At 45.5% G+C, this 13,560-nt stretch overlaps 1 protein-coding gene across 1 annotated transcript; it reads left to right on the forward strand.

Moving 5' to 3' along the window:
• The first annotated feature begins 279 nt into the window (after positions 1-279).
• SLC46A2 (solute carrier family 46 member 2) lies at positions 280-8,121 on the forward strand. Its single transcript, XM_083420315.1, has 4 exons — positions 280-1,697; positions 4,607-4,690; positions 6,003-6,159; positions 7,265-8,121. The coding sequence occupies exons 1-4, from the start codon at positions 653-655 to the stop codon at positions 7,320-7,322; spliced, it is 1,344 nt and encodes a 447-aa protein (XP_083276441.1). The 5' UTR covers positions 280-652; the 3' UTR covers positions 7,323-8,121.
• Positions 8,122-13,560: the final 5,439 nt, after the last annotated feature.

Genomic DNA, 13,560 nt, shown 5'->3' on the forward strand with positions numbered 1-13,560 from the left:
GTACAAGCCTGCTTTGGGAACTATTAGAGAAAAGTATCTGCTGCTGTCATTATCTATTTTTTCATCCGTGTGTGTGTGTTTCCAAAGAGCCTTGTAATCCTACCCTATCACCCAGTGCCCTCAAACATACACAGAAAGTGCCATGGTTGTAACCAGGATTTCAGGGGGGGGGGGACAGGACTGGGGGGGGCCAGAACCAATGTGGTTGGTCAGTTAAGTATTTCTATTGTTTTACTTGACCTAGGGAGGTGGAAGCTGGCCCCTGCCTGCCCCCTCTTGGCTAAACCCATGGAAAGTGCCCTGATTATTTGGCTGAAAAGAAACTGACCAAACTGCTTTCACTTCCTAAAATGAGAAGGAGAAATTCCCCAGGCAGGGCCATGTGACCTCTTGAAGCCACACCAGGAAGAGTAAGAGAGTGTAGGCGGACTCCAAACAGAGAGAGAGAGAGAGAGAGAGAGGTGAATGTTTGTCTGTGTGGAATGAGATATCGTAGAAGCAGTCTCTGCCCTGACTCTTGAACAGCCCTCTGCCTCTGAAGCTAATATAAGGAGTCTTGCTTTTATAACCAAAATCAGAAACCCTGAACTGGCTCCCAGCCTCTTTTTCTGCCCTAAGCAAAGGAATCAACAAGCAGCAGCTTCCTGTGACCATGCTTGGTGGGATGGAGATGAGGACCTGGATTGAGCCTGTTGTTGCCGGGGCTCAGCTTGCAAGCTCTTTCTATGACACCGGGCTGCTTCTAGTGGTGAAGAACTACTACAACCAGACCAACTCCTCGGCTCACTCCAACGAGAATTCTCAGCAGAAAGCCATCTCCAACTTCTTCATCATCTATAAGCTTCTTGACGGCTTGACGCCGCTGCTGTCGGCTTACGGCCTGGCTAAGCTGGGCGACCTGAAGAGCAGGAAGATCTCCATCTGCGTGCCTCTCCTGGGCTATTTGCTCTCCCGGATCCTGCTGCTGCTCCTCATCCTGCAGATGTGGCCCATCGAGGTGATGTATGGGGCTGCTGTGTTGCACGGGCTGTCTGGAGGCTTCACCACATACTGGGCCAGCGTCATGGCTCTGGTGTCTAAGGGCTCTTCCGAGAGCAGGCGATCGCTTCGCCTCACCGTCGTCGAGCTCATCTACGGCATAGCTGGCTTTGTGGGGAGCATCGCTTCTGGGCATCTCTTTGTCAGCTTCCACCTCAGCTACCGCCACGGCGCAATCCTGGTTTCTTGCAGCGTTGCCTTATATGCTTTCTGTCTCCTCTACAGCCTCTTTGTCCTCAGGGTCCCCAAGACTGCAAGGTCTTGTCCTCTTGCGTCCACAGAGCCAAACCATCCGGACATCAAGCTGGCTGAGGATGATGGCGGAGAGCCTCACTTCCACGAGAGTCGCTCCTCTATGGTACCTTCCAAGCTCATCATTGCCATGCTTTTTGTGGCCGCCATAATGTATGACTCAACTGTGGTGGGAGCCATGGATGTGCTGCCATTTTTTCTCCTGAAGGAGCCCCTGAGCTGGGGGCCGGTATATATTGGCTATGCCAACGCTGCTGGCTATCTGATCTTTATCACCAGCTTCCTGGGAGTTTTTATGTTCTCCAGGGTTTTCAGAGACACCACCATGATTATGATGGGGATTGTGTCTTTCTCAGCTGGCATCCTCATCATGGCCTTTGTGCGATGGACGTACCTGTTTTACGTTGGTGAGTAGAGCCATTCTAACTTAGTGGGTTTATTGTGCTTCTATTCTGATGTCCCTTGTGAATTCTTGAGTATGGCTTACATGAGGTACCCAAGATGCTCTTTAGGCACTAACCAGGCAACACGGGTGGCGCTGTGGGTTAAACCACAGAGCCTAGGACTTGCCAATCAGAAGGTCACGGTTCGAATCCCCGCGACGGGGTGAGCTCCCGTTGTTCAGTCCCTGCTCCTGCCAACCTAGCAGTTTGAAAGCACGTCAAAGTGCAAGTAGATAAATAGGTGCCGCTCTGGCGGGAAGGTAAACGGCGTTTCTGTGCGCTGCTCTGGTTTGCCAGAAGCAGCTTAGTCATGCTGGCCACATGACCCGGAAGCTGTACGCCGGCTCCCTCGGCCAGTAAAGCGAGATGAGCACCGCAACCCCAGAGTCGGCCACAACTGGACCTAATGGTCAGGGGTCCCTTTACCTTTACCTAGTACCTTAAGCGTTTTACAAAATAATAAATACCGTATGGATAATGATTAGTACCACCCCAGAATCGGTCACGACTGGACCTAAAGGTCAGGGGTCCCTTTACCTTTACCTTTATTCTGATGTCCCTTGTGAATTCTTGAGTATGGCTTACACGAGGTACCCAAGATCCTCTTTAGGCACTGACCAGGCAAGTCGAATTCTGCATCGATAAAACCTCAAGTTCTGAGACTTTTATAAATTTTAGAGATTCACACAATAGTATATTGCCCACTTCTTCTAGGTTTGATGAAGGAGCTGTGCAGGCCCTCAGAGCATCACCACCAGCTTTGGCAGTCTTGCCCACCCATCCCTCTCGCTTTTGAGATTCCATCAGGCATTAACCATACACTCCCAAGCATGCCTTGAGTAATCACGAGGGCTAGTAACTCAAAAGCTAAGGTTGCCATGATGCCAGATTCTGCCTCCAATTCTGTCCTGTTGTGGGGAGGTGGAGCATTCATTCCCGTATGCAGCAGAATAAGGCGATAAAATATATATTCATATTATTTATTAAATTTGTATACCGCCCTATACCCATAGATCTCAGGACAGTTCCCAACACGGAAGTGTTTCCCAGGTCAGGGGTTATTGTTTGCAGGGGTTATTGTTTGCAGGTTGGGGAGCAAACTCCGGCTTTTTGCCAACATTGAGCAAAAAGTAATAATAATAATAATAATATAAAAGAATATAATGGGAAAGTGAAAAGAGAAAGAGTACATGTTGCATTCATTTGATGCATGCAGGAAGTTGTGATGTAGCGTGGGTTACAGGCAGCACTGATAAGGGGCATCGTCAGCCATGGAGGCAGAAAATATCCTTGCTTGTTATGTCTCTCTGAAGATCTCAGAGCAAAACATGTGGGTGTAGCTGAGCCAAACCTGTTTCCAAAGGGTATCGCATAGCAACCACAAACCATGCACTCATTCTGGTATTCTGCACTACGTTGGCAGAAAGCTATTAATACCTTCCTCAGAAGTCTTGCTCAATGCTTAAAGGTGCTTCCTTGTCCTCCCGTTCCAGTTCAACCTGTATTGTTCCATTTTTGCACACCTGCTGGGACTGTGTGAATCTGCTTTTCCTGACCTGGTGCTGTCCAGCTGTTTTGAACTACAACTCCCATTACCCTTGACTACTACTAGTCACGCTGGCTCAAGTTGGTGGGAGCATTAACCCAAAACATCTGGAGGGTGCCAGCTGTTTGCCGGGCTACAATCAATAACAGGCTATTGTTCCAAATGCAGGAAGCAGAGCAGAGTTAGAAGACATTTCCTGGTAGAAAGTTAATGTTTGCAAGATTCCCAGAGCGTTTACCTGACGGAAGAGATCTTACAGCACAATCTTCTGCATGTTGACTCCGGTCTCAGTCCCGCTGAGTGGGGCTTACTCTCAGAAAAGTGTGTGCAGGATTGCAGCCACAATTAAATAGGCTTTAATAAATGAATGAGCTGGTGGCAGATGTATAAAAGTTCACACAATCTTTTCATAGAATCGTAGAGCTGGAAGGGGCCACAAGGGTCATCTAGTCCAACCCCCTGCAATGCAGGCATCTTTTGCCCAACGTGGGGCTTGGATTTGATTCAGATACATTCATTTTTTTGAATGTATAAATGCAGAGTCCAGCTTCTAATGCATCAGAGGGGGAGGGGGGCTTTGTAGGATAAGCCAGCACAATTCTCCCAGCATTTCACATGGGCCTTGGGGTAGGCTTGGCATGTTCTGCCTGAAGATCCCTTAATTCATCACCATGCTGGAATCTGAACCAGGGGTTATTAAGCTTCTATTTTGTGCAGCCTAGGACCCATGTACCTACAGGACCGCCACTCCTGGTATGCCCTGCGGAGGACCTTAAGGTCCACAAATGACAACATTTTGGAGGTCCCAGGTCTCAAGGTGGTTAGACTGGTCTCAACTAGGGCCAGGGCCTTTTCAGTACTGGCCCCTACTTGGTGGAACGCTCTGTCACAAGAGACTAGGGCCCTGCGGGACTTGACATCTTTCCGCAGGGCCTGCAAGACAGAGCTGTTCCACCTGACCTTTGGTTTGGACTCAGTCTGACCCTTATGTTTCCCTCCCCTTAGGGTCTTGATTTATTGACTACTTTTAAAATGAGGCTGCATTTTAAATTGCATTTTAACCTGTATTTTAAATTGGTTTGTGTCCCCCCCCCCCCATTATGTTTTTTTACTGTAATTTCTTTGGTGTTAGCCTCCCTGAGCCCAGCTCTGGCCGGGGAGGGCGGGGTATAAATAAAATTTATTATTATTATTATTATTATTATTATTATTATTATTAGCTTGTGCTTTTTAAGCTTTAACACATGCACTACTTCAACTGCTAGGCAGTGGAAGTTTGGTCTGATGATTACATGAACCCTCTCCGTTCCATTCTCTTCTGCTCCAGCCCGTGGTGTGATGTTGTTTGCCCTCATTCCCTTGCCGACCATCAGATCTTTGCTGTCAAAACACATAGAAGGAACTTCCTATGGTAAGTTGCTGCTTTGAACATCTTGGCATTGTTTATTTAAATGAAAAAAAAAGTTTACTTATTTCATTCAGAATAAGGCTATGAAGACAGACACATTTCTATCATTTTGTGCAGTGGATCTAAGAAGGTTAGATTCCCTCACCTTCATCTTTCAAATATCATCATTGCACATGACATGGGTGATCGATAGATAAACTTAATGGTGCAGGTATCTAACTTGGAGCAGACCGAATTAATGAAGGGTCTCTAAGCAAGCTGCCTGATGGTACTAGATGCTAAATCCAGGCTTGGTTCCTTTAAAAAAATAAATGCTTTTATTAAAGATTTTCTTGGGTTACAAAATCCATTGCCTGTTGACCAACAGAGAGTCTCTCCCCTCCCCTAATAAGTAGCACTACGTACTAGCAAATGTATTGTTACAAAAGTTGGGTGCCATCCCCACTCTCCCAAACAATAGCAAGATCCCAGGGGGTTCCAGGCACTCACCCCAGGTCTGTGTTCCTTTGGAGAATTAAGACATGGTGGAGACTGTCGTAGCTTTAAAAAAAAAATATGGCTTGTTCACCTATTTACACCTTCAGTCTGCATGGACAGGTTCCAGGTCTTAAAGCAAGGTCATTTCAAGAGGGGCTTGTCCCCCACAGCAGTGCAGCCAGCCTTCAGCTAGCCTGCCCAAGATGGATCCCAGTCTTTTCTCTCTCTTCTTCCCAGAACACCTTGTTCAAAAACGCTCTTTTCCTGTCACCTCAAACACACAGCCTTGACAACACCTGTCTCTCCAGGCCAAAGGATTCCTCTCAGGTGGTCCAATGACCCCTTTTCTCATGATAAGAGATCTGCTGTTTGCAAGGCCAGCCAGGCTAGTTTGCATAATCCAGCCCAGGAATTCCTTGTCTGGCACAGTTCTGAAGCCTGTACTTTCATCCATACCCCAATTAATTAAAATCCTACCATTTATCAATTTTTAGGATTTAAGCCCCCCACCCCCAAATCTATAATGGTACTGTGCCCGGGTTTCTTTTACAGTCAGTTTTTGTGCTGCAATAAATTCTGACCTCCCGTCTGCTGCCAGGTAGCAGAAATAAGCTGTTTATTATTTATCGGCTCACTTTTCAGAAGCCAAAAGAGATATGATTTTTAAAAAGCCCTTAATTACTCTGGGGCTCTTTAGCTCGCTTTCAGTATGATATATCCACCTTGGCCATCTTTTAAAAATTTAGAAAGCTTGGAAAGTGATAAATAAAAAGCAAAGCTGTTTAAAGTGGTCGTTGAGTGTTATTTTATTGTGTTCCACTCCCACTCTTTTTTCTAGGAAAGGTGTTTGTCTTGCTGCAGCTTTCACTGGTGATCACAGGTGTTGTGACCTCAGCTGTCTATAACAAGATCTACCAAAACACCTTGGAGTGGTTCAGTGGGTTCTGCTTCCTGTTATCATGTGGTGTAGGATGCCTGAGCCTCATCCCTATCAGGTAAGCAAGGCAAAAGGTAAACTGCTATTCTGACAGCCTGCCCTTTCAAGAGGATTGTTTTTGTATCTGTGTGTGTGGCTCATAAAAACTCTTTTATTTGATCAGGGTTTTTATTGAACTTTTAGCTCTTTATTATTCTAGGCAACTGGCTGCATACAAGGTGTTACTTCTCAATCTGCCAGCAGATGGAGACACCTGTTATCCTTTTCTCAGCCACCGTGGTCAACGTTAGTCATCCTCCACAGCAGATTCTTGTGAGCTGGAGAACACCATCCACACATAAGGGAAAAGTTTGCAGAAGTACCAAAATAAAAAATGCTGAGGGTTGTTAGGTGGTCCAGTTCCCTTCACAAAGCTGCAGTCCCTGGGGAGAGGGATTGATTGTTGAACCACTCTGTAACTGTAGCTCTGTGAGAATGGAGGTTGCCTAACAACTCTCAGAGGGACGCGAGTGGCACTGTGGGTTAAACCACAGAGCCTAGGACTTGCCAATCAGAAGGTTGGTGGTTCGAATCCCTGTGATGGGGTGAGCTCCCATTGCTTGGTCCCTGCTCCTGCCAACCTAGCATTTCGAAAGCACGTCAAAGTGCAAGTAGATAAATAGACACTGCTCCGGCAGGAAGGTAAACGGTGTTTCCGTGCGCTGCTCTGGTTTGCCAGAAGCGGCTTAGTCCTGCTGGCCACATGACCCGGAAGCTGTACGCCGGCTCCCTCGGCCAATAAAACAAGATGAGTGCCGCAACCCCAGAGTCGTCCGCGACTGGACCTAATGGTCAGGGGTCCCTTTATCTTTTTTAACAACTCTCAGCACCCTTAACAAACCACAACGTGTCTGTTTAAAGTATCATCCTAGTGCTTTAAATGTATAATGTGAGTGTGACCTTGTTGCCCCACTTCTCCCTAATACTTTATTTTATAAGCCATTTGGTCACTGATTATGCTACTTTAGTTTGTGGCAATATTTTTTTAAAAAAATATATGACTTCCAAACAGAAAAATGGTACATTTCAATCCTATTCTTGGGATTAAGAACAGGCACACTTATCCCTTTGATTTTACACATTAATTCCTCCCTGTGTTTTGCTTCTTTCTCTCTCCCCTGCAGTATTATAGCATGGAAGCAAAAGGCACCATCTGGTTCACTTGAGATTTTGACGGACTGAGAGCAGAAGGAAGTGGCTGTACCTATTTCAGAAGCAGACGTACAGATCAAGAGCATGACTTGAGGGGCCCAGCAGTTGGGCTGCTTGGAAGATGGCCTCCGTCTTGCAATTACCTGCATGGAGAGAGATGTTCGGTATCTACTGACTGGTCTCCGTAGCGTTTCAAGGGGACGGTACTGCAGGTTAAAATCAAGATGCAACAAGTGAGACAATTGGCAGCTACAGAAGAAGAGGTGGCTTTGTCACTGTAACATGATTCTCCTTCCACCCAAAACAGTTGCCATCACTAATGCCAATTCCCTCATCTGCATCACTCCAGCTCTGAAAGCAAATGTCTTCCCCTCTGTAAGCAACAAGGGTCTTGCTACCCTCATTCTAGAGCAGAACATGCCATACTAGAGGCCTTCAAACAGAAGCGGGTCAGAAGCTCTCGATTGCCCACACTGAGCAGTTGGGTTAGACTATATGGCTTCCAATGACCCCTTCCAGCTCTATTCATCTATCTCACTGAAGTCGCAGTAGCATTTGAGGTCCAGCTCTGAGGGCTTTCTGGCGGTTCCCTCGTGGCCAGAAGTGAAGTTACCAGGCAGAGGGGTTTCTCAGCAGTGGCGCCCTCTTGTCAGATGTCAAGGAGATAAAGAACTCCACAACTTTTAGAAGAATCTGAAGGCAGCCCTGTATAGGGAAGTTTTTAAAATGTTTTATTATGTTTTTATATTTTGCTGGAATGTGCCCTGAGTGGCTGGGGCAACCCAGTCAGATGGGTAGGGTATAAATAATAAAATTGTTGTTGTTGTTAGCTTTCATAGTATGAGTTGGAATGTTTAAGGGACCACAGACTGCTGCTGCTTCGTGCGCATGTCTACGCTTCAATGTGCGACTTCACATTCTTACAGATGTCCTTACAAGAGGAGCCAAGGAGGGAGGAGAACAGTTGCTCACACTTCCTTGCTAGGGGAATAGAAGCAATGTTCTATAATCCTCTTAACAGTGACTGGACCAGCCAGTCAGCAATTCCACTCAGGAGTGAGTATATACACTTTGGCAAGATATATCTATCTAATGGTTTCTTTCCCCCAACAGACTATTCATCACGTTGTGCTGCAACTCAGCAGGGCTTTGCTCCATTATACCCTTGTCTAAAGTCACCTGGGTACCATGATTCTGCCTCTCTTACACTACAGCTTGGATTATTGCCATTTATCTGTTTGGGGGGCAGGGGTTGTAAACATGGTGCTGGAACTCACAACATGAAACGAGGACAAAGAGGTCACATCTACACCGTGCATTTAAAGCACAAAGCTTACCTACCCCCTATTGAATCCTGGCAGCTGTAGTTTGTGAAGGGTGCTGGGAATTCTAGAGGTAACCTATAGTTCCCACAACTTCTCCTTTGGCCATCTAATCTATGTTGGTGCTGTAAGCAAGGTCCTAGGCGCAGGGTTCTTAGTTCACCTGTTCCATTCAGAAGTCAGTAGGATGTAAAAATCATTCTACTTTGGCTGCAATGATGCCTGGTGTCAGAAAGGCAAAAGGGTTTGTGGGGGGGGGGGGGTTGTCATCACAAATATTCAAACCTTCAATTCTCAGGCATCTTATAAGCAAACACGACACACACCAAAAGCATCATATTTACTGGTAAAGCAATTTAATCCGTTTATTGATCCAGTCCTCTTTTTTTGTCAAAGAAGCCATCCTTACACACACAAAGAGTTTATCAAGCATTATAAATTATTTTGCCTTAAAAAAAAAACCACCACTACAGAGTCAACACAGCACAGTACTTATTATTTTGTACATAGGCATATAAAAAAAGATAAAAGTGAGCAGACCACATGCTAGCACCTGGACAGACCTGGAGAACCCAATTCACAGGGAAGCTCCCTCAGAAAGCCCCACCATGCACAAACACAGCTGACTTTAGCCTTGGTAGGGCATACAGAGAAGAACTTCCTGCTGGAAATATGCTGCCTGTCTCCCAGAACAAGAAGGGAAATGGGTTCATCATGTGCTTAGTTGATATGTAAACTGGAAGTGCTGGGAGAGGAGAGGAATAGAACCAAGAGGCCACCTGCAGCTTCCATTTTGGTGGTCAAATTTAGCTCACAATACATACACATTCATCCACACGTAGTCTATGTTTGGGATGGCTGGTGTGTTTTGCTGATGACTCATCGAAAGCTGCCACTTTGGGTTTGCAATCCTTTCCTTGCTTTGGCCGTGAATATTTATTTTCTTCCTTTTTTACTACTGCTTTCACTTTAGCTTTTAAAAAGCACAGATGGGGACTGAAAGACTGCAAGAACATATCCCATGCTATTCATCATCGGCTTAACTTCTGCCAACAGTTACTAAAACACAGACGAAAACAGACTCCGGCAACACACTCCATGTGGGTCTCTAGCAGACGAACTGCAGAAAGCACTTGACTGCAGAGACAGTCTAATCTCCCATCCTCCCTTCCGTGCATCAAACCATTTCCCTAAATAGCAATCTTTGGAAGGGGGTGGGGAAATTGTGGCCCTCCAGATGCTGTGGACTACAGCTCCCATCAGCCCCAGCTAGCATGGCCAACAGTCAGGGGGGTGAGAGTCCAGCAACACCTGGAGAGAACCTCAAGGCTCCCCGTTCCAGAGTTTGGCTCTTTCACCTTGAACTTGCATCTCTTTTCAGACACTGACATGGCTCAAAACCCATTCAGAGAGATGCTGCAGGGTGCCATGATGGTGTCTGTCACTATAGCAGGGGTGGGGAACACATGCCTCTAAGAAGTTGCTGGACTCCAAGGAATTCAACATCACACTAGGTTGAACATTCCAGGATGCCAGCTTAGCAGGCAGAAACATCCCCCCTCTCCTCTCCCTGTGCATCATGGGGGAGGCAGGGTTCTCCCAACCCCCTCAAGTGCAGGGAGGAGCAGCAGGAGAGGTAAGCCTTATTGCGCAAGCGGAAGCCCCTACCTGCCTGCTCACGGTCTCAGCAGAGTGGTACATGCCCTGGTGATCTCCCACTTGGACTACTGCAACGTGCTCTACGAGAGGCTAACTTTGAGGGTGACTCAGAAATGCTCAGCTGCACCTAGAGAATCTTTGAGAAAAGCTTAGAGATACGTGTTAAAACAGGAAGCCAGTGAACCCAACTTTTAAATTTTGGACATTAAATGCAAGTTTAAATAAGCAACTTTTGAATACAGCGGATGCTCAGGTTGCAAATGTGATCCGTGCGGGATGCATGTTCGCAACCCACAACATTCACAACCCACAGCTGCGCAGCTGCGCACACGTGGGTTGCGATTCGGAGCATGTGCGACCGCTGAAACCCAGAAGGAACCCGTTCCAGTGCTTCTGGGTTTTGGCGGTCCGTAATCCAGAAAAATGCAACCTGAAGCATCTGTAATCTGAGGTATGACTGTATAGCTAAAAGTCTAGCTATGATAGGAAGATGGTCATCTAAAACACCTTTCTGTTTTGCTCCAAATTGCACTGTGTGCAAATTAGTGTTTGGAAAGGGAGAGGCCACTATGTTAAGAATGCAACTATTTTTAACGCTGATCATAAAGTGTCTGCAAAATGTTTTGACATTTATATGTTTACTGATTCCATGAGGGCGGAGAATTACTCTGATTCCACGTGTACAAAAATATTTGGGCAAGAGCAAACAGTTTGCCTTTAAAAAAAAAAAAGGCAGTTATCTTTGTGAAAAGACCTTTAATTGTTCAGAGTAAGAAAAAAATTGTCAAAAAACAGCTAGTGGAACTAAAATGATTTATAATATGTGTGGGGCACTGAATATGTAAATCTAAAACTGACACCCCAGTATAGCGTTATAGGATCTGAAGTGCTTACTGTAATTACAAAAAGCTAAGGCTTTTTACACTACCTGTCTCAACTTCGAAACAATCTAAGTCAAGACACCCTTTCAGAATGCATTGGAATCATAAGTATGTTTGGTTCCATATACAAACAGATGGATTCACTGTCCAGATCGTCAAATGCGACAATGGGCTACACACGGGCTGCTGTGCCCACTAAACATGACCACCTTCCTCTCTTTTCAGAGGAGGGAAACCTGGACTCAGCAATACAGATCACCTCTCCAGGTGGCAGTGGTGTAGTATGGATGGGGCCACAGGGACAATAGCCCTGCCTGCAAAATTCTTAGGGGTGCAAAATTCCAAAAGAAAACAAGAATAAAGTAGTAATAATAAATAAAGAATAGTGTGCCCTTGCCCTCACAGAGAAAATCTCCCAGTGCCCACATGGGCAGACTGAGGAACAGATCTGGGTGGTGGCCGGTTGCATGGGTTTTAGAAAGATACCCGCTCCTGGCCAATCCCCTGTCCACACTCCATGGGGCGCTGCAACTGCCACTAGGGTAGGTCGCTGAGGTATTGCCCCTTTGTTCCAGCCTATCGGGCAGTGCCAAGGATACTTGCCTTGCCCCGGGCACTAGCAACCCATGTTACACCACTGCTGGGTAGTGAGAGTCGGAGGTATGTTAACTCCTCTCTCTCTCTCTCTCTCTCTCTCTCACACACACACACACACACACCTCTCAAGCACAGATCAGTAGCCAGACCTCCGTGCTACATGTACTTAAAATGGCCATGACCTTCTTCTAAACATGAAACCCAATCCATATGGACTGTAGCAAGAGCACTTTTCAATACACAATGCAAACTGTACGATTGCCTCTGTTCAAAGCTTTGCCCCTTCAGCCTGATAAACAACAGCTTCTACTCCAACTGCAAAGAGAGGAGCTCCTAGCATCTTGCCAATTGTGCCCTGCTGCCTGCAACAGGCGCTTAAAAAAAATCATACAGGAGGATATTGAAACCGAGAGAGCAAGCATTAAGATGTTTGCTTTCAGAAGTGAACACAGCCAACATTACAATCTAAGTTTCGTTTTCTCATCAACAATACAATCTATTGAAGTGCGCGCATGTCCTCTTAACATCCAATTTCTGCATGGAGAAAATCTTAAGACATTCAATTTGTTACGTGAGCCTTTATGATAGAATGGGAACTCAAAGCAAAACACCTTATCCATTCAATAAAAATTAGACTTGTTATGTCTGTGTTTCAGAAAAAAAATTGCTTTCTTTCACCCACAGATTCCAGTTACTTGTGATCTTGGAAACAGACAAGCCAGTGCACAATCTCTCATTTATTTTAGAGCTTGCAGATTCTCCATGGTGTCAAAATTGGAAGGCGGTGTTTTGGGAGATCAAAAGAGATTGAGAGCTGGTAGACTGCCTTGGAAGGTGGCAAGTCACTGGAAGTGTCTAAGCAAAAGCTGGACAGCCATGTGTCAGGGATATTATATTGCAGAACCTGGATTGAGTAAGTGGGGTTGGAATGGATGACCTCTAAGAATCCTTCCCAGTGATCATGTCTCTATCATAAACCCCCGTAAGACACAGCCCATACTTCTTATTCCTTCCAAGGTATTAAGTTACATGCTGGCAATTTCCATGTTTCTATATATTCTTGATCCCACAAGTTGACACAAAATCAAAGTATTGCTTGGTACTTTTGAACACCACCAGTTCTGGAACCTTTGCTAATCCAAATGAGAAATAACTCCAAACTATTGTACATGTATCTACAGAGAGGTAGCAATTCCTTTCCCCAAACTAGCTGCTGCTAATAAAAAGACTGTTTCTAAGTATTAATTGCTAACATCTATTTTCAAAACAGAGTCTCGGTTGAGTGTTTATTGGAACAGATGGCAAGTGCCAGGGATTTAAAAAATAAAAAATAACACATGTAAAAAAATAAATGCACAAAATTGCTCATTGTCACTCCCCAGCACAAATGGGGGGAAACTTGTAAAGCTGAGTAAAATCCCCTTAGTACTTTAAAAAAGGCAGTCTCCACTCTGTCAAATAATTAGCACTTATTTAGTGCCTTTTAGAGTCAACAGCTTCATATGCAATTTCACTATCCCTTCTAGTCCCTTTGCAAGGTAATTTAGTATTATCCACTTATTAAAAATGAGGGATACAATGGTACCTCAGGTTACAAACACCTCAGGTTACAAACACTTCGGGCTACAGACTCCGCTAACCCAGAAGTAGTACCTCAGGTTATGAACTTTACCTCAGGATGAGAACAGAAATCGCGTGGCGGCGGCAGCAGGAGGCCCCATTAGCTAAAGTGGTACCTCAGGTTAAGAATGGTTTCAGATTAAGAACGGCCCCCTGGAACGAATTAAGTTTGTAACCAGAGGTACCACT

This window comes from Podarcis tiliguerta, assembly GCF_965153285.1.
Source record: "Podarcis tiliguerta genome assembly, chromosome: 17".
Classification (NCBI taxonomy): domain Eukaryota; kingdom Metazoa; phylum Chordata; class Lepidosauria; order Squamata; family Lacertidae; genus Podarcis; species Podarcis tiliguerta.